At 37.9% G+C, this 27,230-nt stretch overlaps 1 protein-coding gene across 2 annotated transcripts in view; it reads left to right on the top strand.

Moving 5' to 3' along the window:
- The window catches only part of VPS13C (vacuolar protein sorting 13 homolog C), a 74,920-nt gene that overhangs the window by 28,756 nt on the left and 18,934 nt on the right, over positions 1-27,230 (top strand). For both annotated transcript variants that reach the window (XM_050978370.1, XM_050978371.1), the window contains exons 34-66: positions 43-190; positions 885-993; positions 1,437-1,570; positions 1,865-2,021; positions 2,679-2,758; positions 3,534-3,593; positions 4,793-4,958; positions 5,932-6,048; positions 6,563-6,666; positions 7,068-7,235; positions 7,663-7,967; positions 8,339-8,483; positions 9,613-9,769; positions 10,628-10,758; positions 11,732-11,901; positions 12,456-12,694; positions 12,910-13,139; positions 13,869-13,961; positions 14,480-14,845; positions 15,998-16,087; positions 16,499-16,654; positions 17,660-17,924; positions 19,337-19,494; positions 19,930-20,051; positions 20,290-20,584; positions 21,955-22,344; positions 22,947-23,051; positions 23,593-23,757; positions 24,090-24,218; positions 24,791-24,924; positions 25,177-25,303; positions 26,227-26,462; positions 26,784-26,934. In XM_050978370.1, coding sequence (XP_050834327.1) covers positions 43-190; positions 885-993; positions 1,437-1,570; positions 1,865-2,021; positions 2,679-2,758; positions 3,534-3,593; positions 4,793-4,958; positions 5,932-6,048; positions 6,563-6,666; positions 7,068-7,235; positions 7,663-7,967; positions 8,339-8,483; positions 9,613-9,769; positions 10,628-10,758; positions 11,732-11,901; positions 12,456-12,694; positions 12,910-13,139; positions 13,869-13,961; positions 14,480-14,845; positions 15,998-16,087; positions 16,499-16,654; positions 17,660-17,924; positions 19,337-19,494; positions 19,930-20,051; positions 20,290-20,584; positions 21,955-22,344; positions 22,947-23,051; positions 23,593-23,757; positions 24,090-24,218; positions 24,791-24,924; positions 25,177-25,303; positions 26,227-26,462; positions 26,784-26,934 — 5,602 coding nt within the window. The remainder of the gene's footprint in view (positions 1-42; positions 191-884; positions 994-1,436; positions 1,571-1,864; positions 2,022-2,678; positions 2,759-3,533; positions 3,594-4,792; positions 4,959-5,931; positions 6,049-6,562; positions 6,667-7,067; positions 7,236-7,662; positions 7,968-8,338; positions 8,484-9,612; positions 9,770-10,627; positions 10,759-11,731; positions 11,902-12,455; positions 12,695-12,909; positions 13,140-13,868; positions 13,962-14,479; positions 14,846-15,997; positions 16,088-16,498; positions 16,655-17,659; positions 17,925-19,336; positions 19,495-19,929; positions 20,052-20,289; positions 20,585-21,954; positions 22,345-22,946; positions 23,052-23,592; positions 23,758-24,089; positions 24,219-24,790; positions 24,925-25,176; positions 25,304-26,226; positions 26,463-26,783; positions 26,935-27,230) is intronic.

Below are 27,230 nucleotides of genomic sequence, written 5' to 3'. Positions count from 1 at the left end.
TTTCCAACTGTTCTCCTTTTTTTTTCCTTTCTGTGTTTCAAGGATCACTTTGGAGACAGATTTGTCACATCCAGATATTCAGATACTTCACCCTATTAATTTAAGCCTGTCTGTGAAACGAAATCTCTCTGCAGCTTGGTTTCACAAGTTACCAGTGTTGGAGGTCACGGGGTATCTGGACACAATGAATGTAAGTCTTGTGAGAAGGTGGTGATAGTACTTACTCTGAGAACAACCCTAATGTTATTTCTGGGCACAGAGGGGCAACAAGCTGCAAATTTTTAACAGGTGTGGAGTGGATTTCAGCAACATAATAGGATTTAACCCCACCTAGGTGAATGTAGTGGTTTGAAGGGATCACATAAATGGTTTTGTGACCAGTTCTCTGAGCAAGAATTTTTTGAAGTGTTTTGGTTTTTGTTCTTTAAAAACAGAATCTTCTTGAGAGGAGTTTAAATTAATGCAAACATTTGCTTTAGTAACCCCAGCTTCCTACCTTCCCATCACCCTTGAGTGGGATACTTGCTTTTTGTGTCATTTTATGTACTGTGAAAGAAAGTACCAGGGACATCTCAGGTCTGAAACTGAAATGAAAATGTCATGAAGGGCCATGTCATTGACAGGAATGTATTAAAAGCATAGATACATTAATTGCTGAAATGTATATTGATACAGCACTGGAAGTCAAAACCTTTCATCTCCTTGGACTTTTACAATAAGTGGTTGAAAAAATTTAATTTTCTTATTGAAGGGATGATTCTACTGGCAAAACAGCTGTAAATAAGCACTCTTCTTGCCAGGAAACATTGTTCTGCTATGTTAACAGGTGATAAGTTCAAGGAACACTGTGTTTTTCCTGAGAATTTTGATCTGCAACTTTTTAGGTCGTGTTAAGTCAAGAGGATTTGAATGTCTGTCTCAAAGTGTTGACAGAAAACCTGGGTGAAGCAGAAGAAACTCAAAAGGATGCAAAATCAGTGCTGCAAAAGGAAGGTCAGAGATAGAATTTGTTGTGAATACTAAGTGTCTTTGCTTTCAGGAGTAAGGAAAGGCATTTATTTTCTGGAAAGCAAGTTTAGATTTGAGAGTATGGAAATAAGCTGAGTCTAACTGATAAACTCTTTAATTTTACAAGGACAGTGTTCATACTTTGATACTTTAAAAACCTGGAAAAATTACAAGACAAAACTTGGTAATTGTGTTAGCTGAGTTGTCAAGGAACTAGCAAGGTATGGAGATGGCAGAGTTATCTTGTTGCCAGAACATGTTTCTATTTCCTTTTCATGCTCTGAAGCTAAAGGCTTTACTTATGGAAATGTTACTATCTTATCTTAGGTGAATGTAATCCATCTAAATGAATAAAAGAATTGGATGTGTTTCTTGAGCAAAGGAGTGGTGGCAGTTTCAAAAGTTAAGCAATATATTGAATGTTCCAGGTAAAATGAAAGAACTGGAGAGATCAGTTTTGGTACAGGATAAGAGTGTTTCAGAAGGAATGCTGTCTGAAAAGAGAAAACTAACATTAAATGAAGATGTAATCAATATGCTACTTAATTTTGAAATCAAAGAGGTATGTATCCATCTGTACAACTTATTCAGTCTGAACCCAGTACTCATCTGTTTCTTAGAGGTAGTGGGCAATAAAGTCCATTTTAACAGTTTGACTTGGCAAGTAAAAGAAAACAAACAAGAGGAAGAGGGAAGGGTCCAGGTGAAATCTTTAGCAAATTGGTCCTATAGGGTCTGTTTATAAAAATGCAAAATGTCTAGATTAATGTTATGTTTCACATTTAGCCTGTTTATAACTGCCAGGCATGAACAGCTTCACTGAAATATTGAACTTATTTTCCTTTCCATATTCAAGGTTGTAATAACCTTGATGAAGCAGGTTCAGAAGGAGAGATATCCATTACATGTTCTAACTGTGCTACAGCTTGGGACCAAAACCAAAATTAGAAATCATGAATTGGCTGCAGCAGCATATCTGAAAAAAATTACAATGAGATGCACTGAAATACATGGTAAGTCTTCGAGGGAACTGATACAATCAGTAGAGTGTGTGCAACTGGATTTATAGCCAGAGGATAACATATAGTAACCAATAATGAGGGGAGGGGAAAGGGTAATTTAGATAGAATTAATCTGTTTTACCTGATACCAAGTTTTACTGCCATTGTTAGAGTTAATGTATTTGAGTGAGTTGAGTACTTTGAGCAGGAATGGTGTTCCTGAGAAGTATTCCAACTGTTCAGTAGGTTTTGATGAGTTTATGATTCTGTGCTTTATGACCACTTCTGGCAGCACTGGAAATGCTTCTTTGGTTGGTCAGGTAACAATTCCAAGTGACAGTGAAGTGATAAGTGAAATAGCCATTTGTCCCAAGTAGAAAAGTAAGGCTTTGAGTGTGAAAACGTGAAGGTAGGAATGCAAAGAACATCCAGTTTTAAGAGCAAGATAAGTTAATTTTTCCTAGTTTAATTTAAAATGAAGTGAATATAGCATTTCACAAAATAATGCTTCATGTGTAGCTTCTCAGTGAGAATAGCTGTTTGTTTTCACTATTTCAGCAGGAATAGTATTTAATTACTATGTAATAGAGAACTAGCATGGAGACATGGCATAGGTGGAGTAAAGCTTGTGAGTGGAAACACTTTACATTTTTATTTCTTTGTTTGCAGACTCAAAAGGAGATCCTCTTTGCATTCTTAATTCCTCAAGTGAGACAGATGAGCATCTTTTGAAAATGGAATATATTAAGGTTTCAATGCATTTTCAGTAAAATTACATGGGGAGGAAAGTAAGGCTTCCATACTTAGTCTGTAGATATGTATCTACAACTTACCCAGGCCTTCTCCCAAATACCTGTTTTTCAGTTTAACATTTCATTTAATTCTCCACTGCTTCCATATAGCTCTTGCTTCATAAGTCAATGCTATTACTGAAATCACTGGCAAGACAAATATTTGTTTGTGTTCTGTGTGTACAGCACAAATGAGCACCTGTGTGCAACTTAACAGGTTTGATGGTCTTTGCCTGTGCAAGTGACGAGTGACCCTACAGGGGATAAAACTGGCATTTGAAGAGTGATATGTTGGTAGCTTAAAAAAGCCTTTAAAAATTGCATGAATACTTGGGAATCTGATAAGTTGTAGAATCAGTGGGCTCCTCAATACTCTGGACTGGACTGGCATCATTAACATAGTGAAAAATAGATGAATCTGTACTGGCAAAGTATTAAACATAAATTGATCCAGTTTAAATAGATTCTAGATGAGACAAATTTTGTAACTAGTCAGTTGAATTTTTACAAAATAGGTGCTATGAAATGTCTGAGCAGAGCATTGTGAATAACCCATTCTGGTTATTTTGCTTGTGCATTATTTGAAGAATTTGTTTGTTCAGGCTTCATCACTTCCCTTAGTTTTCTTTTGCAATTGGAATAATCCTTGTGTGTGGCCTAAATTCAAATAATTCAGTTGATATATTAGCTAATTCAATAAAGACTGACTGTGTCCCTTTATTTTCCTCTTTAGGCTGATCCTGATGGACCAGACTTTGTTACTACTTACCAAAGCACCAAGCAAAACATCAATGTAAGTGCTGGATGTACTTAATTTGGTTTTTTAAGCTTTTTGAATCATAGCAGCTGTGTTAGTTTCTGCCTTTTTTTCTTCTCATTGAAGAGGAAAAAAAGGGAACAAAACCAAGCCAAAACCAAAGCCCTGACTCTCATCATTAAAACCTACTGCTTTATATTTTACTACTTCAAAGACAAATCCAGGTAGAAAAAAAAAGATTTTTTTTTACTGAAGTATTGATTGTAATAATTTTTGTAAACTAAAAGCTATACATTTTTTGCTAGTTAGAAAAATGTCCTTAGGAATTTTAACTGAGGCCTTTAGCATGTGCTTTGTCTCTGGAGTGATCCACTTGGCAGAGGGATAAACCAGGGCCTTGTGTTTCTGAGCTTGTAACAGTAACAGTGAAATTGAGATGTGAGCTGGAATATCCAAGTAGCATTCTCAGGGGTCTTGAGTGCAATTAGTCCTTTTGCTTCTGAAAGCAGCTATTCATGAGTAATTTTTCAAGTGACTTCTGAAGTAAGCATGTCATTGTGCTTTTAAAATGTTTTCTTTAAAACAGGAGTGGTGGGTCAAGCTGCTTCTTGAGGGCCTTGGGTGGACTAAGTGGCTGATACTGGGTTTCACTCAGTAACACTGGCAGGAGTAGTTGCTGCTCTCATACTCCCTGTTCTGATTGCTCATTTTGAATCTTAGTGGGTTTATTTTTGTTGTTATTGTTGTACCATATCTCCTGAAACATCTTCACACGTGGTTCTGAAGTTGTCAGCTAAAGTGCTGAATGCAATGCAGTAAGTGAAATGCAGCAGAGCAAAGGGAGTGTCCTGAAAAGGCATAACCACTTTTTGTTGTTTGGTTTTTTTTTGTTGTTGTTTATCTCCTAAAACATATTCACACGTGGTTCTGAAGTTGTCAACTAAAGTGCTGAATGAAATGCAGCAGAGCAAAGGGAGTGTCCTGAAAAGGCATAACCACACGAGGCATCAGTTTTTAGATTGGCACAGTTCCTCTGTAGCTGCTGGAAGCTTCTCTTCTCTAGCTCCCTCATCTTGTGAACTTGTGAAGTTGAAGAGGATGGAGATAAGAGTCAAATACTTGTGAAATTGAGCAAGAGGCTTTTTTCCTTGGTTCTGTGACAGCAGCTCTGAGTTGTTAGGGTATAAACTGGTACTAAATCACAAGATGACTTTGCCTCCTTGCCTTCCTTTTAGGTCATCTTTTCCTGTTTGGATATAGTACTTCACACAGAGGCTTTGCTTTCCATCATGAGTTTCCTCACCTTCAGTGTTCCATCAGGTGGTCTTCCAAGTACTGAAAAATCATCAGAGCACAAGCCTCAAATGAAAGAACAGGAAAGAGGAAGCACTCTTAGACCAGGTAGTGTCATATTAGACAAGCTATACTTCTGTTGTTTATCAGCATCTCACCTTCAGTTTCAAAGGATATTATTTCCAATTACAGCATTGCAGTCTATTTGGTGGAAAACAAAGCATGCACAACTGTAAATGGGGAGAAAATAATCTTATTAAAGAAAACCCAGCAGACATTTTTCTTGTTGCTTAATTTTACAAATTCTCCTTACTCAATGTAACTTTTCCCTGGGTGGTTGTCTGATTTTTTGTAATCAAACTTGAATAAATGATGTTGCAGTGTGCAGCCTTTCCAAAGGTTTAGTGCCACAACCATGTAGCTTTGCAATCTGAGAGCTCTGAAGAGTGCTTACATTGCTGAAGAAATACTGCTCTGGGGAAGCAGAGAGAAGTTCTGAGCTGAAGGGGTGGTGTGTTTAAGTATGGGTCTTTGTAACCTTGAAATAGGAAGAGTTTTTGCATGGACGCTCATGAATATTTTTTCAGGTCCTGTGTTGTTGATTCTTGTCCTTTTAGTGTTGTTTGTGAAATTCAAGGTTTTCTAATCCTAAAACTATTGGGATTGAGTCCAGTGGCTGTTCCATTTTCAGTTTGTGCAGTGTTGCTGCAGTTAATGTGCCTAAATTGGCTTTGCTGCTGGACACAGAGAGGAGCACTTCTCATGTGATGAGACATGAGTGTTTCAAATAATGTAGTGTACACTGCACTCAGCAACTAATGCATAAAAACTAGGTATTAATGAGGAGAAAAGACATCTTGATGGCTTTTTGCCTGTAACGATTGGTGACAGTTTGTGTGCCTGAAGGAAACTCTTAAAAAATGACTTTTTTCACATTTTGACTGAGGATTATCATATCTTTTAGGGAATGACTGCTTTTGAATAGTTCACATATTTACAAAACTACTAGTCTAATATTTGTTTTAGACTGTGAGCTTGTAATATTTGAACTCCTTGTATGTCTCTTGTGTTTCCTTTCCAGTTTCTGGTGATGCAGGCCATGATGAGGTCTCTGAATTAAAGCTCACTGCAAAGCTAAATGCATTCAGTATTACAGTGTGTGATCAGACCTGTAGAATTGCAGACATTAGAATACAAGGTAAGGTGTTTTTTATTTAATATTAGATGATGCTGGCTGTAGCCAGAGATAGGCTGTTTCCCTCCATTCACTTCTAAAAAGCCTGTGTGTGCACTGCAGGTGTCTCTAACATTTCTTTAAATCTATTTTGATTGTATGCAATGATCTTCAAGGAAAAAGATGTTTGACTCAGAAAGCGAAGATGATTTTTAAGTGTAGTAAAATTAAAAGAAGTGAAGGCACTATGTTTTAGGTAACACACACTTCCATTTTTTAGTAGCTAGATCCTAGATAGTTTTGGGGAATTGTACTCTACTCTTAGAATCAAGGTATGTTGGCAACTTTGTCTGACTCCCCTCTCAGGCTGAGCATTCATTGTTACATAGCAGAAGGCTGGATTCTAAGCTGTTATTACTGTTACATTCAGTAGTAAATAATTCTGGGGGTTGGTTTGTTTGTTTGTTTTTTAGCAAAAGTGTTTTCTTAGAAATTTGTTGAAGTGCATTTATTTCCTTGCTTCTTTTGTTTCATTCAGGAATGGATGCTTCTGTGGCTATGAAGCCTAAAGAGATTAAAGTGTTCTCCAGACTTGAGGACATTGTAATTACAAATGTTGATCCAAAAACCATCCATAAGAAGGTAATGTGTTTAACAGTTTGTAAACAGATGATGAGACCCAGTTTTTCAAGTGCCAGCACTGTATTTTAATTTGCTGTGTAACAGAATGCAATGTACAGTGTAGTACTAAGCAAAATTTATTGGTTAATTTCCTTCCCCTCAGAGAAGCAAAACATTTTTCCATTTCATGTTTAGTTCTTTTTAATTATGTTTACACTGGTATGATTAATTCTGAGTAGCAGGGGTTAAATGTAAAATGGGCAAGTGAGAAGAGGCATGTACTATAAAATAGGTGATTCTGTTTCCTTTGTGCCTACCATGTGTCCAAGTACTGCTGATAAGTTGCTGTGGATCTTTTTGGGGAAATATTTTTTGTTTCAGAAATACCTGGTAGTATTAACTAGGTGAACTTAATCTTCTAGGCTGTCTCCATAATGGGAGATGAAGTGTTTAGATTTCACATGTCACTTTATCCAGATGCCACTGCAGGGGAGGCCTACGCTGATATGTCAAGGGTGGATGGTAAAATGTCTCTGAAAGTGGGCTGCATCCAAATAATTTACCTACATAAGTTCTTTATGTCTCTCTTGGTAAGACATTAGTTGAAGTTCTTTTCTTGACATTAAAAGTTCTTTTTAATGAGAACAAATGCAATCAGCTCTTTTTGACCTGTACCAGTGGTGAGCTGATGTGCAAGCACATACAAGTATTTTGCATTAGAGTTACCACTTAAGTTGCACTGCTTTACAGAGGATTGCCTAGGAGAATGATGACAGAAGAAGTAATGAATGGAGCTGATAGCTTTAACAATATCTTAAAAATTGCACAGTTAAATAACTCTGCTTGTTCATGATTTTAATGTTTTTCGATTTTGAAACAAGTGTGGTTGAATAGGCAATTTCGTATTTAAACCACAGGTGTTAATTTTTGTGAAATTTACATTTTGCCTGCACCTTGCCTTGGAAAAGCTTATTTGTTTTCATGGAACTTTTACTTTTTTCCCCTACCTATGAATAGAACTTCCTGAACAATTTCCAAGCAGCACAAGAAGCCCTGACTGCAGTCACTGTGCAGGCAGCAGAAATGGCTGCTTCCAGCATGAAGGACTTTGCTAAAAAGAGCTTTCGCCTCCTAATGGATGTCAACTTGAAAGCTCCAGTCATCGTTGTCCCTGAATCTTCAGCTTCATGTAATGCTTTGGTAGCTGATCTTGGCTTAATCAGAGTTCAGAATGAATTCAAGCTGGTGTCTTCAGAGGAATCTCCTCTTCCTCCAGTCATTGACAACATGGATGTGCAGCTGACTCACTTGAAATTATCAAGGTAAATATAGAGCTTTTTCCTGAGTTGAAGTGTCTTTGTAAAGGAAAAGTGCCCATGTCCTGTATGCAGCCTTTTTCTCTTATTTGAACATGGTAGGCAATGAGAACAGGCTAAAACCAAGCAAAAAACCTTGCCAAGTTAAGTTTAGGAGTGCTTTTAGATGGAGTCACAGGTCTACAATCTCTAAAGCTTCTTGAAAATAAAGGAATAATAGCATGGTAATTTGAGTTCATCTGGAGTGCATACAAGGGTGTAAGTGCCTATGAGCTTGAGTTAATGATGCCTGTAATTTTGCTAGATCAGAATGATATTATTTTGTCTTTTTCAACTAGTCAGCATTTTTCCTCTGTTACTTCTATTGTCTTTTTTAGGTGCATTATATCCACAGATGCACAACCAGATTCTGAAATTCTTAGTCCTGTGAGTTTGACTTTACTGGTCCAGAGAAATTTAGCAGCAGCATGGTATCATAAATGCCCAACAATTGGTATCAAAGGAGATCTAAAACCAATGCAGGTAATTCATGAGTAATTAAAACTATATCAGAAGTTAGACAGATTCTCAGAGTAGTCCTCAGCTTAGTTAAGGAGCTTGTAAACTCATGTCAGTTTGTGTCCTTTACAGTATGTTGAAAGACTTCCAGCTGGATCATCCAGTTTATGGATTTGTTAGGGTTTTGATACTGTATAATGAATAGTTTTGGTGTAGCTGCATGCAAAGGGAATAAAATGGTGGTTTTATTTTTCTGGAGGTCTGTTGGAGCTCTCTGTAGACTCAACAGGCAATCAAATCACTGAGGTTATTTGCTGAGTTACCATTTAAAAGCAAAACTTGACAATTCAAATTGTTTAATCTGTAACATTCAGGTTATTTGAATGCTTAATAGATGTATTAGGAATGAAAAGGTTATCTCTAATACACAACAACTGAAAATTCTCTTTGCAGAGGGAGGGCTCTGTTTTTCTTTTCCTGCATTAACCATGTGAATTTTATTGAGTAAAACCAAACTGGGGCACCTTTTCCTTGTTCCTGAGCCCTTTTACTGTTCATTCCTGTATCTGTGCTGTGGCCCAATGACACACTGGTGAAGCACAGAGAAATAAGAGATCTAAAGGAGTACCAGCAAAATCAATCAAATGTAGGAAAAGTATTCTTACACTGTGTACTATGGGCCAAGTGACTGCATCTTGTCACTTAGTACTGCTTGCTTCTTTGTGATTCTGTAATGTTATGACTGGATACTTTTTCATTAAAGTTTTGAAGGCTTACTGAATGGCAGTTCTTTAGTGTATACAATGCAAATCTTGGCTTTAATATTTTCTGGTCATGTTTTTGGGTTACTGAATTGTTGAGAAGTGCTTATATTTATCAATTACCCATATTTTTAATAAGCAAAGATCCTCTACAAATCTAGAAAGTGTTTATCATGTGGACTGTTATTTCTTCTTGTAACTCCTGTTTATAACAAATAAAAAAATATATAGAAGAAATGGGAAAATAATTTAGATTATTTTGGACAGGATAATTGTGACTATCCATTTCTGTTTCTGCTGGAAGCAGCTCCTTGTTTCTCCCCAGTGCTTGCATGCTGTGTTGGAAGAAATGGTGTCACCAAAAATCAACTTGTGGCTTTATCACTTTACAGATTGCACTCAGTGAAGGTGATCTAACTGTTATCATGAAAATTTTACTTGAAAACCTTGGAGGGGCTTCTTCCCAGCCACATACTGTGCAGGAGAATGTTGAGGATATGCAGATAGCTAAAAAAGGGAAAGCTCCACATGAATCTGGTGCCTCTGAGGGTATGTTCAATTCAAAGGCTGAATTTTAGAGGGCTGTTTGCAAATTCAAATATTGTATTTTTCTGCAGCACTGCAGATTGTTTTAACTGTTGCAAATATATTGTATACATGAAAAGTTAGAAATAAGAATGTATGCACTTACATGGAGTGTGAGTTCCTGATGATCAGACAATTTTGTGGGGGCTTTTTTTGTGATTAATTTCTCATATGGTGGTGGTGTTCACTTTATATCAATCACTCTTGTGACTGCATGTGGTTAAACAAGGAAAAAAGCCAAATCATCTACCCTAGAATGTTAATGCACAATTACAACAATTGAGGAAGATATTAGCATTCAAATTGCTAATTAGAGTGTCAATGTCAACAGTGCATGTCTCTGGATGAATCAGAGTTAACACTTTGCCAAAGTCTATTTCTTCCCCAAACTTAACATTTTCAATGGCAAAAAATTGCTCTTTAACCAATAGTTGAATTGCTCTACTGTGAATAGAAACTGGAAGCAAGGGTAGTGCAGACTCCTTGAGCAGACTTGGTACTTTGTATTGTTCTTCATTAAAGTGAACAAAGAACTTCAGTAAACTAATGACAGCTTCTTTTAAGGTTCTAAACCACTCTGTGCTAGATAATTTTAGTATGCATTGGATAGAACAAAATTAAAAATGTGAATTATTTTGAGTAGTCTTCTGGATTTAGATCTTCCCCTCGTTTTGTGATTTTCTGATCTTAATTTAGAAAACCCCAAACACCAAACCAGCCAACAAACCAACCACAAAAAAAGGCAGCCAACAACAAAAAACCCCCAAACCAGCAAGCCCAGTGTTTAAAAGAAATGTAAAAATATCTTTTTTTCACTGACAGGTGCCCTTGTTGATTCCAGACAAAAATGTGCTTCTGCAGTTGAATCTTCTGTGGAATGTTTTACATTGCTGAAATTTGACTTCAATTTTGAGTCCCTTTCTGTAACTCTCTACAACAGTGACCCAACTCAGGTTTGTGACAAAGCTTTTACCACACAGGTGGGGTGGGCAGCCAATGCTTCTCACATGGACACAACTCAGGTCAGAAAAATGAAGTTATATCAGCTAGATAGGCTTAGTAATGCTTTCCTAATGGAGCTTGGAGCTTTCCTGGGCAGACAGTGTCCTTAAGAGGAAGAAGGTGTGTGCATTTTGCAAAGTCACACTAAAATACTACTAAACCACCAAAACCACCCAGCATTTGATTTGGTCATTCAAGCTTTGATTCCAGTTACCAAAAATAAAAATGAGTATTTCAAAAGCAGGAGTTGTTAGTTTAGACAGTGCTAGTTCTATGCACGGTGCCTCTAGAGTTAGTAAGCAGATCCAAAGTGTTTATTTCCCATAATTTCCTCTTGCATATCCCTGGGTGTGAGCAATCATGAGAATCCTCTCTGTGCTGAAAACAGAAGAGAAAGAAATGAAATGTTGTCTTGTTTTTATGACTTAATGAAATCTGCTTTGTGTAGATGTGAAAGTGCTTGCTTTATACGTCTTTGTGCATAGTGAATGTTATTTATGTGTAATTTTTAAGATGTTCTTGTGCAATGAGCATCACAGGCAAGAAGGACACTATAATGGGATATTATTTTAATTTCACTGTCATATAATTCCCACTTATTGCTGAGATGCTCTTGTAGATGAGTTAGTGTGATGAGAGTGGAGGGATCCTTTGGTAAGGGATCTAGGGCTCAAATAGATTATCCTGCAGTGAAGCATTCTGAGCAACTGCTGCCAGTGTGGTGCAGAAACAGCTTCACTGCAGCCCTGCAGGTTTTTGTTTTCTCAATTAATTTCTTGAACTCATTTGTATGAGGAGAGGACTGATGACAGCAACAGGCTAGTCAGATCCCTCAATTCATGATGATGCTCATGGCTAGCAGCAAGGGAAGTGTCTCACTGCTTTGTTCAGTAGTCACTAACCCTGCACTCTGTCCTTCTGCAGGAATCTCTGCTTTCAGTGCACAGTGCCAAACTGCGCCTCGGGGAGCTCCGGCTGCACCTGATGGCATCCGCAGGGGAGATGTTCTCAGATGGCTCCATGGACATCACTGTTAAACTCAAGGCATGTACCTTGGATGATCTCAGAGAAGGAATTCAGAATGTCACTGCAAGGTTGGTTTGAATGCATCAGAAATGAAAAAACTCCAGCTTATGAGGAAGGCTTTTTCCTTGTTCTATTCTTTGCTTCACATGAAATTGATAAAACTCAGTAGTGCTGTCAGCTGTGGCCTGTAATACTTTGTGCTTAAGCAATGAACAATTTTAATAATGTTCAAGAAGTTTCTACTCTTTTAAGTTGATTTCTCAGGTTATCCAAAACAAAAAGAAATCTTGGAGGCTGGCATATTACAGTAAACTGTAGGACAGCTGAACAGAGAGCATCCAGACTTATCTAGAGAGTTGTGTGCACTGAAACTTCAGTGTGATTGTTATGTGCTGCATGCATACTTACAAAAGGATAGCACACTAGTCTTAAATTGAAATTACTCTTCTGCTAGAAAAGCCTCTCCCCTCTTATTTCTGGAAGAAACACTGCTTGCTTATGTAGTAATTCTTCTTTATAAAGGGCTTGGGGAGGAAAAAAATGGCAGTGCTTATGCATCTTTGTTTTCCTAGATCTGTGAGTTATGATGTTTGAGATGTTTCTTATTGAACTTGTTTTCCAGAATGATAGACAAGAAAGATGACACAAATGACACTTCTATGATTGATATAAGATATAAGCAGGATAAAAATGGAACAGAAATTGTTGCTGTCCTCGACAAGCTCTACATATGTGCTAGTATGGAATTTTTGTTGACAGTAGCACATTTTTTCATTAAGTCAATGCCAGTATCTTCTGCTGAAGGATCTGCACAGTTCCAATTAAAGCAAGTTGCTTCTGGGAAATCCAAGGCAGATACAGGTCTGTAAAACCAGTTACCACGCACCTCCATTTCCCTCCTTTGCAGATTTCATTCTGAAAATTACTCATCCAAAAGCTTTCAAGATGCTGCCTTGGTATCAGGCTTAAGAAATTAGTTTATTCTTCAGGATATGTAGATTGGTCACTGGCAGAATAGATAGCTTTCCTCTTTCTGCTTTTTATATTCAAGGTGTTTTTTTACCTTGTTTTCACAGAGATATCTGTACGGCCAAACATGACAGTAAAAGCTGTGATTATGGATCCAGAAATTGTTTTTGTTGCTAATTTGACCAGTGCTGATGCCCCTGCCTTAAAAGTGTCCTTCCAATGTGACTTTTCTCTGACATCAGACAAGCTTGCACAAAGGATGACTGCTCAAGTGAAGGCCTTCAAAGTGTTGGCCTGTGCTTTTCTCAAAGAAAAGCAAGGCAAGAATGTTACTACGGTAAGGAAAGCAGTGTTTCATGATGAAAAAAACAATTAGAAGGGGTGGCAGGCATGGCCCTTAGCTGGCATATCTACAGCACTCACAACTCTCAGTCTTCATATCACTGATTATTCAGAAGAGAGGAGGGGCCTGTGCCATTTGAAGGTGAATCTTTTATCAGTAGTTGCAGGACTTGAGCACTTACAGCTCTGTCTAAAACCTGTGCTGTGCATTTATAAATGACATTAAAAGTTTCTTAATGAAGAAACTGTATGAGGGGTTTAGCAGCCCAAGACCTTTTGCAGTGGTTTTACTGGCTGTTGGTGTCCTGGTTGCAGTTGAGCCCTGAGCAGCCCTTTGTCTGAAACTTCATGGGCACATTGCTGCCAAGGGAGCCACAAAGGTGGCCTGTGTGCTTCATCTCACATGTGCTTATCTTCCCTTATGCATTTAGTTTTTTTTTTACTATTTTATCACCATGTGTTGGGCTTTTGTTTTGTCTGGTTTTTAAGCATTATGACAGAAGCTTTTATTTCGCTGGCTTTTAACCTTCCAGTACAAAATGGTGCTTTTGCAAATTGGGATGTGGGATTGTTGCACTATATGGAATGCTTTTACTCTGAAACATGCTGTTGCTTCAGAGTATCAGTGCCCCTTTGGCCTGTGGAGTGAAAAAAAAAATACAAAACCATATGAAAAGGTTAGATTTAAGGAATCATCTTAATAATTAAATTGTTTTTCACTCAGGTGTTACGGCCATGCTCTTTGGTCATGGAGAATATGGTGCACACTTCAGGGTTACACACTGTGGCAGTAACAATAGAGGAACTTACTATTAAGGTAGGATTAATTAAAATTGTCTTTGGAAGAACAGCTATGTTTCTCAAGCTGTAGCTTGGTTTTTGTTGTTGTGTGGGGTTTTTTTAAGATTATTTAAAAATTATTATTATTATTTAAATTTTATTTTATTTTGTTTGCATGTTGTTATTTACATTTTTTTAAATTTCCCCATTAGTTTCATTCCAGAAAGAGGCATTTTAAAACTGCTCTGTCTAGGAAGAAGTCATTGTATGTTTGTCATTTTGACAGTCCTTTGACTAGAAAGGAATAAGTTAAATACTTCAGATTCTAGGGTTCCTTCTACCACTTCCTCCAAAGTTAAAAAAAAAAAAAATCTTCCCCCTGCTGCTGCCACCACTATTTTTGGGATATTTTGCAGGAAAAGAGAAGAAGAGGTCCATGAATGGATTATTTTCTTTGGAAATTAAGTTGCATCTCTTAAAAGACTTTTCATGTTTGCTATTTTCATTTATCATAGATTTTGTATTTTAATTGAAGATTTTTTTTCTTTTTTTGAGATATCACCAATAATTTTGAATACTGTTGTGACCATTATGGCTGCCCTAAAACCCAAAACAACAGAGGAGGATTCTAGAGGAGCAACAGAAGTTTCTGAGAACTTGTGGCAAGTGAAGCCTGTGGATGAGTGCAATGCTTGGTTTCTTGGTGTTGATATAGCCACAGAAGCAACAGAAACTTTTAGGGACCATGAACAAATTCTGAAGCAAGAGAAATTTGATATTGTAGTGAAATCAGTTCAAATGACCATGGAATGTGGCCTGGGCCATCGAACTGTCCCTTTATTGTTAGTGGAATCTACATTTTCAGGTGTCCTTAAAAACTGGTCCTCACTGATGGAGGTCACTGCTGATATGTCACTGGAGGTATGTGGGGTCAAACTCTTAGCTGTTTTATGCACATATGCAGAGTGCCTGAGTTCAAATAACTTTTTAATATACTTTATATGTGCTGAATTAATAATAGGTTTAAATTGAAATGATCTCAGGAGTATTTTTCTTTTTTAGTCAGGCAAGTAAGCATAACATGCTTTGTGCAGAAAGTTGGAAGTCAATAGATTTCAAAGGCAGTTGTAATGTGAAATAGTCTAGTCCTGTGTTTCTGTATTATTTTTGCATTTTTGAGTTCTGCTGTGTGAACAATGAGCTTGGCTTACTGGAATAGTCACATTTAACTCTTATTGCCCCCCTATTTTGTTGGTTTCTCCAGCATTGTGTTTATTGGTAAGGTAGAAGTTGCACTCTTTGCAAAATAAAATACCATTCTGAGATTGTAAAAGTCTCTTATGAGACAGCCTGTTAAGATGTCATACAACCAGATGTGCAGCTGCTCTATGCAATGCATTTACTACCCCTTGTCATTTTACAAATTACCTTATTTTTCATTCTGTTCTTGGATATACAAGTAGCCTTCCCCCATTGCCCTGTGTGCATATCGTGGTGGAGTTTGGATGCTTAATTGTGTACCTCTGGGGGAGGTCACTGTGCTTCCAGGAGGGACAAGCAAAATAGCTGAAAGGGAGCATCCAGAACTCCTGTGTCCACAGCTTCTATTCAGATTTGCAGTGATGGAAGCAAATGAAAAACTTGGTGTTGGCTATGAGTTAGAGGAATTATTCCAGTGAACCAGATTCAGGCTATAATTGGCTCAAATTAATTTTTATTTCATAGTACTAAAAAATCCTTGTGGCATTGAAGTTCCTGGTCTCAAAATCATCCTCTCAAACCATGTGGGGGAAGATAAGAGACTTGCTTATGTTAATTGAAAGTGCTAAAAAGGTATGGTTTTACCAGGATGCTTGATTGCTCTCAAAGCAAGCTAGGGAGTGACTCTTGAAAAATTGTGTAATTTTTGAAAAATAGATGATTTATTACACTTCTGTGTATTAGTTTTTAAAACCATTAGAAGTTAATACTAGACCTTCAGAACATGAAATGAAGATTTGTTGTTTTCTTTTTTTTTTTCATAATAATTGGTTTGTATTTAGATACCTTATTTAACTTGGATTGTTTCTTTAGGTTCATTATTACAATGAAACCTATGCAGTGTGGGAGCCACTTATTGAACGAGTTGAAGGAGGAAGGAAGCAATGGAATTTAAAGCTAGAGGTATGTAAAGATACTTGACATTATGTGAAATGGTTTGAATAGGCAGCTATTTTTAAATTTCTTTCAAGTTTTATGGGGCATTGACCTTTAGAATGCTGTTGCTTGAAGGAGCTATGCAGTTTTACATGAGAAAAAAAAATCTTAGAGAGATCTTAAGGTTTATCTATAATGTGAATTACCAGTGTGTGGATGCAATGAAGCATGTAACCATGCAGAGAAGAGAAACAGATTTGCCTCCTGTGTTGGTATAAAATTCCCATGTTTGTTTAAAACATCTGAGCTTTACAAGGCAAAGTAGATATTACTTTGCTTGCACAGCTGTCAAGTGTAAGTCAAATAGTTTTTTCCTGTTTAAACATAGGAGAAAGTAACCTATAGGTTTGTAATTGTCTAATGGAGTTTTTCTTTTAGATGAAGACTAACCCTGTCCAGGAGAGAAGTCTGCTGCCTGGGGATGATTTCATTGTTATTCCTGAGCCACAAACAGCAATTAACATCTCTTCAATGGACACAATGAATATAACAATATCCAAATGTTGTCTTGCTGTTTTCAGTAACCTGGCCAAGGTAATAACAGTCAGTTATGTGCTTCCATAGGAAATTCTGAATTATCTTTGTTTTAAGAACTATATTGATTCCCAGTCAAATGGCTTTTCTGCAGTTCTGACAAATGTAACCTGGAAGGGCTGAGGAGTTTTACTCAGCTCATTTAGGCTCAGCACAAAGGTGGGGTTATCTTTTGAAAGAAGTAGATTCTGTGTTAGAACAACAAATGTGCCTATGCAGGACTTAAGGAAGTGTCATAGGTTAGCTGAACATGAAATGCTGTTATAAACACAGCTGTTTCCTACAATACTCCTTTTAAAATATTAAAACAGAAATTTACTTCCTTTCCATGTTTTCTGGTTAATTAAATACTAAGAAAAGTGTGCATTTTAGGATTGGCCTTTAAACTGCAGGAGTAGAATGTCCCATGTGTTAAAAATACTTATTACCCCTATAGCAGATGTGCTTATATATGGTCAAGGCTGCTTTTTCCTCCTATTTTTTCTGGGGTGAGGAAATTTTGGTCACTAAAATCAAGCTGTTTTTACAGAAACACTTGACTTTGACTTATGCCTATTTATTTTTTAATTCTGAATGAACAGCAGTTCTCTAATTACTTCCACTCTAAGTCTGTATTGGCAGTCACTTATTGTGGCTTCTGTGTAACAAACAAAAGTTTGTAAGTCCAAGTTGTGGTTGAATTTGGAGCTTGTGTTCCATCTCCTTGTGACTTATATATCCCAGATCTTATGTTTCTCTTACAACCCAAGATTTGGGAAAATTCCCTGTGAGGAGCATGAAGGCTTATTGTAGCATCAACATTTGCTGCAAATCACAGAATAAAATTAAATTCCCTGGAAGTAACCTGTACTTGCCTGAAATGCTACTATACAAAACATAGGTCTGCTATATATAATTCCTCCCCTCTTAAAAAAGGTAGTTGTTGGGAGCTGTCTTTTGAAGCCCTTATAGGTATGTTATTGTGGCTATTTATGTGTGACATATTGTATATGTTGTTCTTTACAGGCATTTTCAGAAGCAACTGCATCCACCTTTGGCTATTCCTTTAAAGAGACAGCACCTATCATAGTGAAAAATGCCCTGGGTGTTTCTCTCAAAGTGCTTCCTAGCTCCAATTTTCGGATAGTGGGTTCAGTTCAAAAAGAAAACATGAATGAAATAGAAACTGGTCAGAGCATGGAACTGGAATACTCTGTTTTTGAAGCACCCCAGAGAGGAAGGTTGTCTGCATTGCACCGACAGGAGAGCTCTGTCTTCTCTTTAAATTTAGGTATTATGCTAAGGAGTGCTGTTTGTTATGACAGACTGGGCATGGGAAGATGGGAGTTAAATTCAGTGTGATAGAAATTCAGGTCAAGTATGTTGTGTTGGAATTACCTTTGGATATTGATGCCAATTTAAAAAACACCAGAAACAGGTACTGGGCTTGTTAAAAAGATGGAAAATTCCTCTGCTCCAGTTTTTGAGAAGGTGAAAAGAGTGATATTTTTTCCTACCCCTTGGGAGAACTGGAAGGCATTCTAGTGGAGTCATTGATAGACCATCTTAGAGGCCCCTGTGCCATAGGCCTGTGTGTTCCAGCTCCTGTTAAACAGGATTTCCATATCTCCTATCACTACTTTTATTTGGCTTTCTCTAGTTAGGCAGCTGCTTGAGACCAGTTGTGATTCTGTGGTTTTAACTTTGCCAGGAAATATTCCTAAGAAAACAGGTTACAATAGCCGCTAATCTGTAATCCTCTGAGTTTTTCCCTTTCTATCACATCCCATATGAAGGTACTTGGTGATACAAGACTCATTCTGTGTTCATTAACTCAGCCAACAAATACCTTTGATAACTGCTTGCACTATTCCCCATGCTGTGTATAAATCATAATCTAAAGTTGTGGAGTTGAGGAGTAATTGGACCCCAGAGCTTTCCTTCAGTGGTACTGGAGTACCATTTAAGGTGCTTTTGCCAGAGGATGCTTTGGTCTCGGGATTCTTCTGGTCAGAGTGACCCCGAGATGTGTTAGAAAGTCTCTTTTTCCCAGCCCAGCAGTTGAAGAAGTCAGAGCTCTTCTATTCTCATTCTCAAGGTTGTTTATTGTCTCTTATCTATAAAATTCTTTCTCTGGTCTGCTGAGGTCTGTTCAGCAGGTCAGACAGAGGCATACTGACTGCCCTCAGGACAGTGTTATCTTTTTATACTAAAAACTACCTGTACATTATTTACCATAACTCCCCAATAGCCATCACCTATGTTAGACAGTGAGCTTCTACCTTAAACCAATCCAAAAGTGCCACCATCACAGCAGAAGATGGAGGCCAAGAAGAAGGAGAAAGGCTGGACACACCAAGATTCTTCCATCATGCCTCCTGAACCCCCATTCTAAAAACCCCAAAAAATCTATTTTTCCCCCCATGACAAGCTATTATTCTACTTAGACTTTTGTGGCTTGCAGATCCTCATATAGGGTTGGTAATTTTTTCCATGGGTCATGATCAAAGTCACAGGTGTCTTGGGCTCTGTGCCAAGGTCTCTGAGCCCCCCTGGCAGGAGTTCAGGCAATCCAGGACAGCCAGAGGGATGTCCTGAATTCTGACACTTTGGTTCTGGTTGTTGCTATTTGAGTAGCTTAATAGGAAATGGTAGTGTGATTTGTGTTGCTAATAAAGTATTTTGTGTGTTTTTATGGGTCAGAACTTCAGGGATACAAGGAGGCCCTGAGCATTCCTGTGGCCAAGCCAGGGCGCCGCCTGTACAGCGTCAGAGACGGCGCCGACTGCCCGGGCTCCGTGGTGGTGCAGATTGATGCCACAGAAGGAAATAAAGTCATTACTGTGCGCTCCCCTCTGCAGGTAAAAACCAACCTCAGGCCCCAGCCCCTGACAGCACTGCTCTTCCAGTGCCACCTTCCTTTTCTTCCTTATGGCGTTTCTTCAAGATCCTACTTCTCCAAAATGCTGCTTAAAAGCCACTTACTAACTATTTTGCTCTGTTTGTTACATGTGTTTTCATTTGGTTTTTCCTTTCCTGTTTGACTTTCTAATATCCTCAGATTTGGGGATGCTTTTTATGCTACTTGACATTTTAAACATCTTTTTCAATTCTTGAGACTTCGAGTTTTCTCATATACTTGTGTATTAAGACGGCTCAAGTCTGTTTTCTAGAGGAATTTGGTTAATCTACTAATATTGATTTTCCTTGTTACTGATACTTTTTCCTTTAGAAATTTGCACCACAGAAATTTGTACCGTAGAAATGTAATGAAAAATTACTCATTCTGATTCTAGATCAAGAACCATTTCTCAATTCCATTTGTGATCTATCAGCTGGCTAAAGGCTCCAAGTTGCTGAAGCCAATTGGCATATCCAAGCCAGAAGAAGAGTTTCATGTTCCTTTGCATTCATACAGGTACATTTCCTCTGCTCTGTAGGGCCAGTCTCTGTCACACTGATGCACAAATACAGCATTAGTTTGAAACCTTAATTTGAAAGTCTTCCTGACTGGACTAAAACTCCAAAGTGCTGTCTTTGTTTATGTAATTAGTGTGCTGCAGAAGCACTTCAGAATATTTGCCATGACTTTAAAATAGATGAAGTTAGGTGTCAGTGAAAAGCCATTGTGTACAATTCCTGCTGTTTTCTTACAGGTGCCATCTGTATGTCCAACCAACAGGAATATTTGAGGGTCAGTACAAGGAGTCTACAACTTACATTGCCTGGAGGGAAGAGCTACACAGGAGCAATGAAGTCAAGTGCTTGTTACAGTGCCCAGCCACTGAGACCAATTTCTTGCCTCTAATAATCAGCTCAACAGCTGTACCTGATGAACTAAATTTTATTTCAACTTCTGTAGACGAGTTGGATCCTGCCTACATTATCCACCTTTGCCCTACACTGACTGTGAGGAATCTTCTACCATACTCCTTGAGATTTTTACTTGAGGTGAGTTACTTTATGGTTTTATTTGCAAATCCTTTACTTGGTTTTGAGTAAGAATGCATTTACTTACAAGTGAAGGTGAGTGTAGTGTGGAAGATGCTGAGTGTTGGGTTTTGTATTTTCTATTGTAAATGAATGCGGCAGATAATTCATTCTGGATGTTTTGGGGATTGTTTTAAATTTGTGTGTACCTAACCAGCTCTACCTTGCTCCTTTAACAGCAATCTGCTACTGGATTAGTCTTTTTCCTTTACATACTTCTGAGATTCTGTTTGTGTTGCAAGCTGTCTTTAGCTTCACAAGAAGGGGTGAAAGCACCTGTAATTTCTAGAGCTTTTTTTTCTATGTAGAAAATGCAAATTCTCTCCATTCTGACGCTGATTGACTGATTTACTCATGACTAATGTGAGATCTCGCTTGCACAAATTGGAAGAATCTTGGAAGGATGCTACACAGACAGTTTTCCTCCTGTCTGTTGAGTATTTTTAGTATCTAGCATTTCTTCATAAATCTGAGTGATTTTAGTAAATACAACAGGTGTGAGCATTTAGAACCACCATCCTTGTTTGTTCTGTTTTGTCCTACTTGCATAACTGGCTGTGACCATTAGATCTTTCATTTAGATCTTGAATTTAGATCTTTCTTTCACTTCTGTCCAACATTCCCAGTTTTCCTCACCTCCATTGTACTTCAGTACTTGGAGTAACAGAATGTAGAGCAGAGTGTTGTTGCCTTGACTGAGCTAGAAACCAGTAATTCATTTCTATTTCTGAAGTCACTGTACCTGTACAGGGGTTTGTGCTTATTTTCTTCACATCCCTAGGCTAATCAAGCCTGGCTACTATTCTATACAGTTAATGATGGTGTTTATCAGTAAAAATATTTTATCAGTAAAAATTAGGAAAGCTGTTGTTGTTGTTGGATGCTTCTGCCTGAGCCAAGTTGTGCTACCAAATAGCATGGCAGAACTGGCAGGTCTGTACCTTGGGGGTTCTTTAGTGTGAAATCCTGGCTGTGTATCTGCAGCAAAGTCCAGTGCAGTGTTACACCCGGTATTGGAAGAATATGAATAAGAAAGCACTGCCGAAATGCTTTGGAAATCATGGAGGAGAGAGGGAGGGAGTGGAAACAGGGGATATGTTAGAACTAGTCTGCCTTCCTGAGATCCAGAATTAAGCAGTCTGTACTGCTCTGCAAGTGAAGTGCTGTTGATCTCATATTATTCATAGGATCAATCTCAAGAGAAAGTGATTGAAGATTAAGACATGGGTTACTGAGGTATCTGAAATGTACATCCTACAAGAGAATAAAATGCTGGTACTTGAACCAGCATTTAAAATCTAATTTTTATGCCTTGTCTAATTTTGCTACAGGGAACCGCAGAAGAGGGTGAATTAACAGAAGGGAGCGCTGCAGATGTTTTTCATTCAAGAATCGGTGGAGAAATACTGGAGCTTGTGTTGTTAAAATATCAAGGCAAAGACTGGCATGGCCATCTTAAAATTGCTGCTGGGATGGGTGAATTTTTTCCTGTGCGTTTCACATCCCATAGCGCCCCGGAGCTGACAGTGGATGTGTACATCCATTCCAGGCAGGTCGGGGGCCACATGGTCCTGTCTGTGTTCAGCCCCTACTGGATTATCAACAAGACCTCCCGAGTTCTGCAGTACAGAGCTGAAGACACTCATGTGAAGCATCCAGCAGACTACAGAGATATTGTTTTGTTCTCATTTAAAAAGAAAAATATTTTTAGTAAGAACAAGGTATGCTTAATTTAGGTGGCAGTCTTTAGGCTGTGCTCTGAGGGAGAAAACATGCACACTTTTTGTATAAAGAATATTACACACATTCCTTTTGTTACACACATTCCTTTTGTTTTGATTTTGGTGTGATGTGATGTTTACAAGGTCAAGTGAAGAGTACTGCAGTAGGAGTTTTTTTTGAAAAATTTTGGAATGTTTTGAACTTAAAATTTTTAAAATAACTTTTTTAACCTAACAATAGTTGAAAAACTATTCATTTGATTATTTCCTTCCATCTTTTCAAGTCTGTGAAGCACCACAAAGTGGTGGACTTTTTTCCCCATCTATGTGTTCTGTCATGAGCATGAGTCAATGACGACTATTCTGCTTTCATTCCTTTTACTGTAACATCTTTCCCAGAACTTGATCACAGATTAATAAATCAGAATATGAAAAGTGATACTAGATTATTAGGTTATCCTAATTTGTGGGAGGTGTTAAAAGGACTTCAGTGTTGTCTTTACATTTCTATATGTGATATAACTGCAGTCCATAATGCATGAACTACAGAATGAAAATGAGTTGACTGAATTACTTTGCATGTTGTTGTTGTTTGTGTGTAGATCCAGCTCTGTATTTCGACTAGCACTTGGTCCAGCAGCTTTTCCCTTGATACTGTGGGAAGCTATGGATGTGTCAGGTGTTCAGCTAATAACATGGATTACCTGGTAAGATCTGTTGCAGTGATTTGTGAAGCTCTCTGTGTTCTTTTGGCTTGACTTTTTACAAAGGTGTAGTACTCTCTGTTTGAAAACACAATGATGGATGTGCCTAGTGGAAATAATTGTTCATGATTGTTTGCAAGTGTTTGGATCTGCACTCCTTATCCAAGACTGCATTTTCACAGCTAAGCAGAGTAAAGAGATCTGAGGAGTTGTGTTTTTGTGTACTCTTTAACTGTGTTCTGATGAAAATGGTCATTTTAAGTTGTCAGCATTTACTCCAGAGGGATATCTGGTGGATTTTCCCCACAAAAGCTACAGATGCAAAATGTGACTGCTGAACCTGTCAGTTTACTCTTGAGTTAGTTGTGTTGCATAATTTGCTGATTTTACTGCATGCTTGGTGCTTTTACTTCAGGTGGAAGAAACAGGACTGTTGTGTGTTAGGCTTTGTAATTACACTGATGTTGGCTTTTCTATTTTTCTATCCTGACATTTCTTCTTAGCTTGTTACTGATTATTTTCTCAAATTCTCCTTGTTCAACAGGTTGGAGTTAGCATCAGAATGAGCAGTTTCAACCTTACCAGGATAGTAACCTTCACTCCATTCTACACAATAGCAAACAAATCTTCTCTGGAACTTGAAGTTGGAGAAATTGGTCCTAATGGTTCTCTTCCAACTAATAAATGGAATTATATCTCAGCTTCAGAGGTAATGCTTCATGTTTTTCCCTTTTGATATCACTGTAGACCAACAACTGGTGTTTAGGTGCCACTTGAGGGAAGAGCAGTTCTCTTACAGAAGTTGTCTCTTCTGGTGGCATGTCATGGATATTTCACATCCCCAGGGAACTTGAACAGTACAGGTTGTATGTCCTTCAGTTTAGGCAAGTTAGTAGATGTGGATGTGTTCATCAGGAGATACTTGGCTAAGAAGTAAGGCATGTGAAATAGTCTGTCACACAACCCTGTTTGTTTTACTGCTGGCTTACCATATTGAACATACATGCAATGTTCAAGTCATGCGTATTTCTTGTCTTACAGTGTCTTCCATTTTGGCCTGAAAACTCATCTGGTGAACTTTGTGTAAGAGTAGTTGGCTATGAAAGCTCATCCAAACCATTCCTGTTTAAAGCCCAGGATAATGGTACTCTGCTGAAACTGGAAGAATTGGTGAGACTGACTTTGTGTAGTCTATTGTTAATTTTCCATTTTAGCCCTATGGTAGCTTGACTCAATGAAATCATCAAGATCAAAACCTTGTGCCTTAAGTTGTGGGTACACTGCACTTCATTCAGTTCTGTTGCATTAAAAAAGTTGTGAATCAAGTTTGCAGTGTTGTGTTTTCAAGTAGTGTAGTCAAGTTGATTTACTTGTGACAAGCTTATAGGAAACTGAGCAGCTCTATTGCTATTAAGTTACAATGGTATACTGCACCTCTGACATCTGGGCTTTTTGCAGAGGGTATGTCTTGGGTGCCTTCAGTTTGTTTGAATAGGTAACAAAAATACATTATATTTTAGAATTTCTTGATAAGCTATTATATGTTGGTGACTCACAGTTCATGGTTAAATTAATTTGATTCAAGTGAAGAATATTATGACAACTCAGCCTAGCCTAGTGCTAGGGAATATGTCTATAAAGATACCACATTCATTAAAGTCTTTGGATATAATGCTTATCATAGTTCTAACTTGAATTAATGCATAAAACAAATGTTGGGCTTTGTTTGTCTTCCTCTCCAGAATGGGGGCTTGCTGGTAGATGTGAATGTCTCAGAGCATTCCACTGTGATCAGCTTCACGGATTACCACGAGGGAGCTGCCCCAGCTCTGATTGTGAACCACACTCCATGGGACTCCCTCAGATATAAACAGAGGTATGGGAAAGAAACAATACACCATGCTTGTTAACCAGGGATATCCTGGTTAAACATCACCAAGATATCACATGGGAATCACCAAGAGCTGATGTGCCTGCAGCTGGACTTGTCTGGGGTGAATGGTTTGGGCCCTTCATGCCTCACTGCTGGAGGGGGGGAGTAGTTAGCACTGGGGTTTGCTTGCACCACTTCCATCAGTGCTTTTAACCCGTGAATGCTGTTATTTTCTCCTTTTCTTTTAACCTGCAGCGGATTACAAGAGGAAATGGAGTTGAAACCAAGGCAAGTGTGCCTCTTTGCCTGGACAGATCCAACCAAACCGAGAAAATTGACTTGGGGCTACTCTCAATATTTTGGTGAACATGACCTACTTAAGGTAAATTCTGTAAGGGTAGAAGGAAATGCTGAACCAGTTTAGGACTATTCAAAAATTAAAGCTATCTGGGAGAAAACTTCCTCAGTAACTTTGTCTTTCTCATCCTGTAGACTTATAGTTACTGTCAAGAAGCAAGATTTTAGATGTATGGATAGTCCATTGTGTCTGTCTTTAATTAGCTGCCCACTTGCACTTCACAATACAATGAATTCTTCTGAGGTGGCTTTTCTGTTGACTAGCACAGAGTTAACAAAACTGAAAAACATTGCTAGCTAAAAAAAGGGATAGGAAAGCAAACTTGAGTTTCAGTTGTACTGGAAATTGGTTTAGTTTCCTGAACACACCTGAACTCAGAACCAGTTACAGTGTGCTTTACTGTATAAGCACTTCCTTGGGGCAAATTTTTCACATTTAAAAATGGTTTTAATTTAAAACCAATTTCTTTACCATATAATTTTGGTTACATTCATGATTCTTTGGGGCTTTTGAGTAAAGCGCTTTAATTATCTTGCTTTTGCCTTAAAAATTAAAAATAAAAGTATGTGCTTTTGAAAAGCAGAGATCTAACTAATTGTCTGGTTTTACTGTTTTATGGTGTATGATTTATTGCCTTCTTCTGCCAGTACTAAGATTCCAAGCCTTTTGCTTTGCTCTGAAGGCTTTTGCTCCCTAATGATTTCCAATATTATTCTAAACCACAGATATTGCTGGAATGTTTAGTTTACAAAACTGGAAAAAAAAAATCCCAACCTCAACTTCTTTCCAGTGTTAGGGTACCAGGTGCAGCCAAGTTAGGCCAATGCAGTAAACTGAACAAATAGGACAAAGACTGAGTTCTGGTTTTGTCTGTAAACTTGATTATAAACATAGAGCAACCTCAGGGATTTACTCATGTAATATACTTTTTTTCCCTCCTGATACAGGATGACTGTGGCCAGTTCCCTTACAATGCAAATACTCAGATTCACTGGGTGTCTTTCCTGGATGGACGGCAGCGAGTGCTGCTTTTCACAGATGATGTGGCACTGGTTTCCAAAGCACGGCAGGCAGAAGAGATGGAGCAACCTGATCAAGAAATAAACTTGTCAATCCACAGTCTTGGACTCTCTCTAGTTAACAATGAAAATAAAAAAGAAATCTCTTACATAGGAATTACTAGGTACTGCCCATGGAAGTGTAAATATTGCTTTGTATAATCAAAATTGGGCACTATTATAATTTTAGCAATAGAGTTGAAGGGGATGTGTTTCAAGTTAAATTAAGTGAAGCATTTTTAATTAAAATTAAGTTTTGCATTCACTCCTGTTGTGGAATTAGAACCAACAGGATTTAACTGCCCCTTTTTTTTAGCTTACATTAAAAGAAGGGTTAATAGGGTTTTTTGAGCCTGAGAAATTAGAAAATTATATTTTACATGGCTTGCATGCATAAGAAAGGTATAAGTACTCTAAAATTGTTAACTTTGTTATTTGTCTTGCAGTTCTGATGTTGTTTGGGAACGGAAACCAAGGCAAAAGTGGAAACCATTTAATCAAAAGCAAATAAACCTATTGGAGCAAGCATATCAAAAGTATCTCTCCAAGAGTGCTTTCCAAGGTCCTGGTTGGCATAAACTGGACAGCAATACTGAGGTAGGTATTGAGTTTTACTGTTTAAATGCTTGCAGAACAAGTGCAACAGTTAAAACAGATTTCTGGTTTGCTAAGTTGGGATAGATGCTGTGTGAAGAGAAACAGAAACAAGAGGCAAGACTTATTTAAATGGTTACACATTTTACACAGTAAAATGTTTTTTTCTTGTGATACTGAGGCAGTACTGAGGTATTTATCAGGCTTGTATTATGAAGTAAGAATTTCAAAGGATTTTTCTTTTGTGTGGTAGAAAAGATTGCTCAGTGTCTGCATGTTAGTTGTGAACCTTTATTTGC

The sequence above is a fragment of the Serinus canaria genome, chromosome 10 (genome assembly GCF_022539315.1).
Source record: "Serinus canaria isolate serCan28SL12 chromosome 10, serCan2020, whole genome shotgun sequence".
In the NCBI taxonomy this organism is placed as follows: Eukaryota; Metazoa; Chordata; class Aves; order Passeriformes; family Fringillidae; genus Serinus; species Serinus canaria.
The sequence above is the reverse complement of the archived record's forward strand: the minus strand, read 5'-3'. Positions and strand labels throughout refer to the sequence as shown.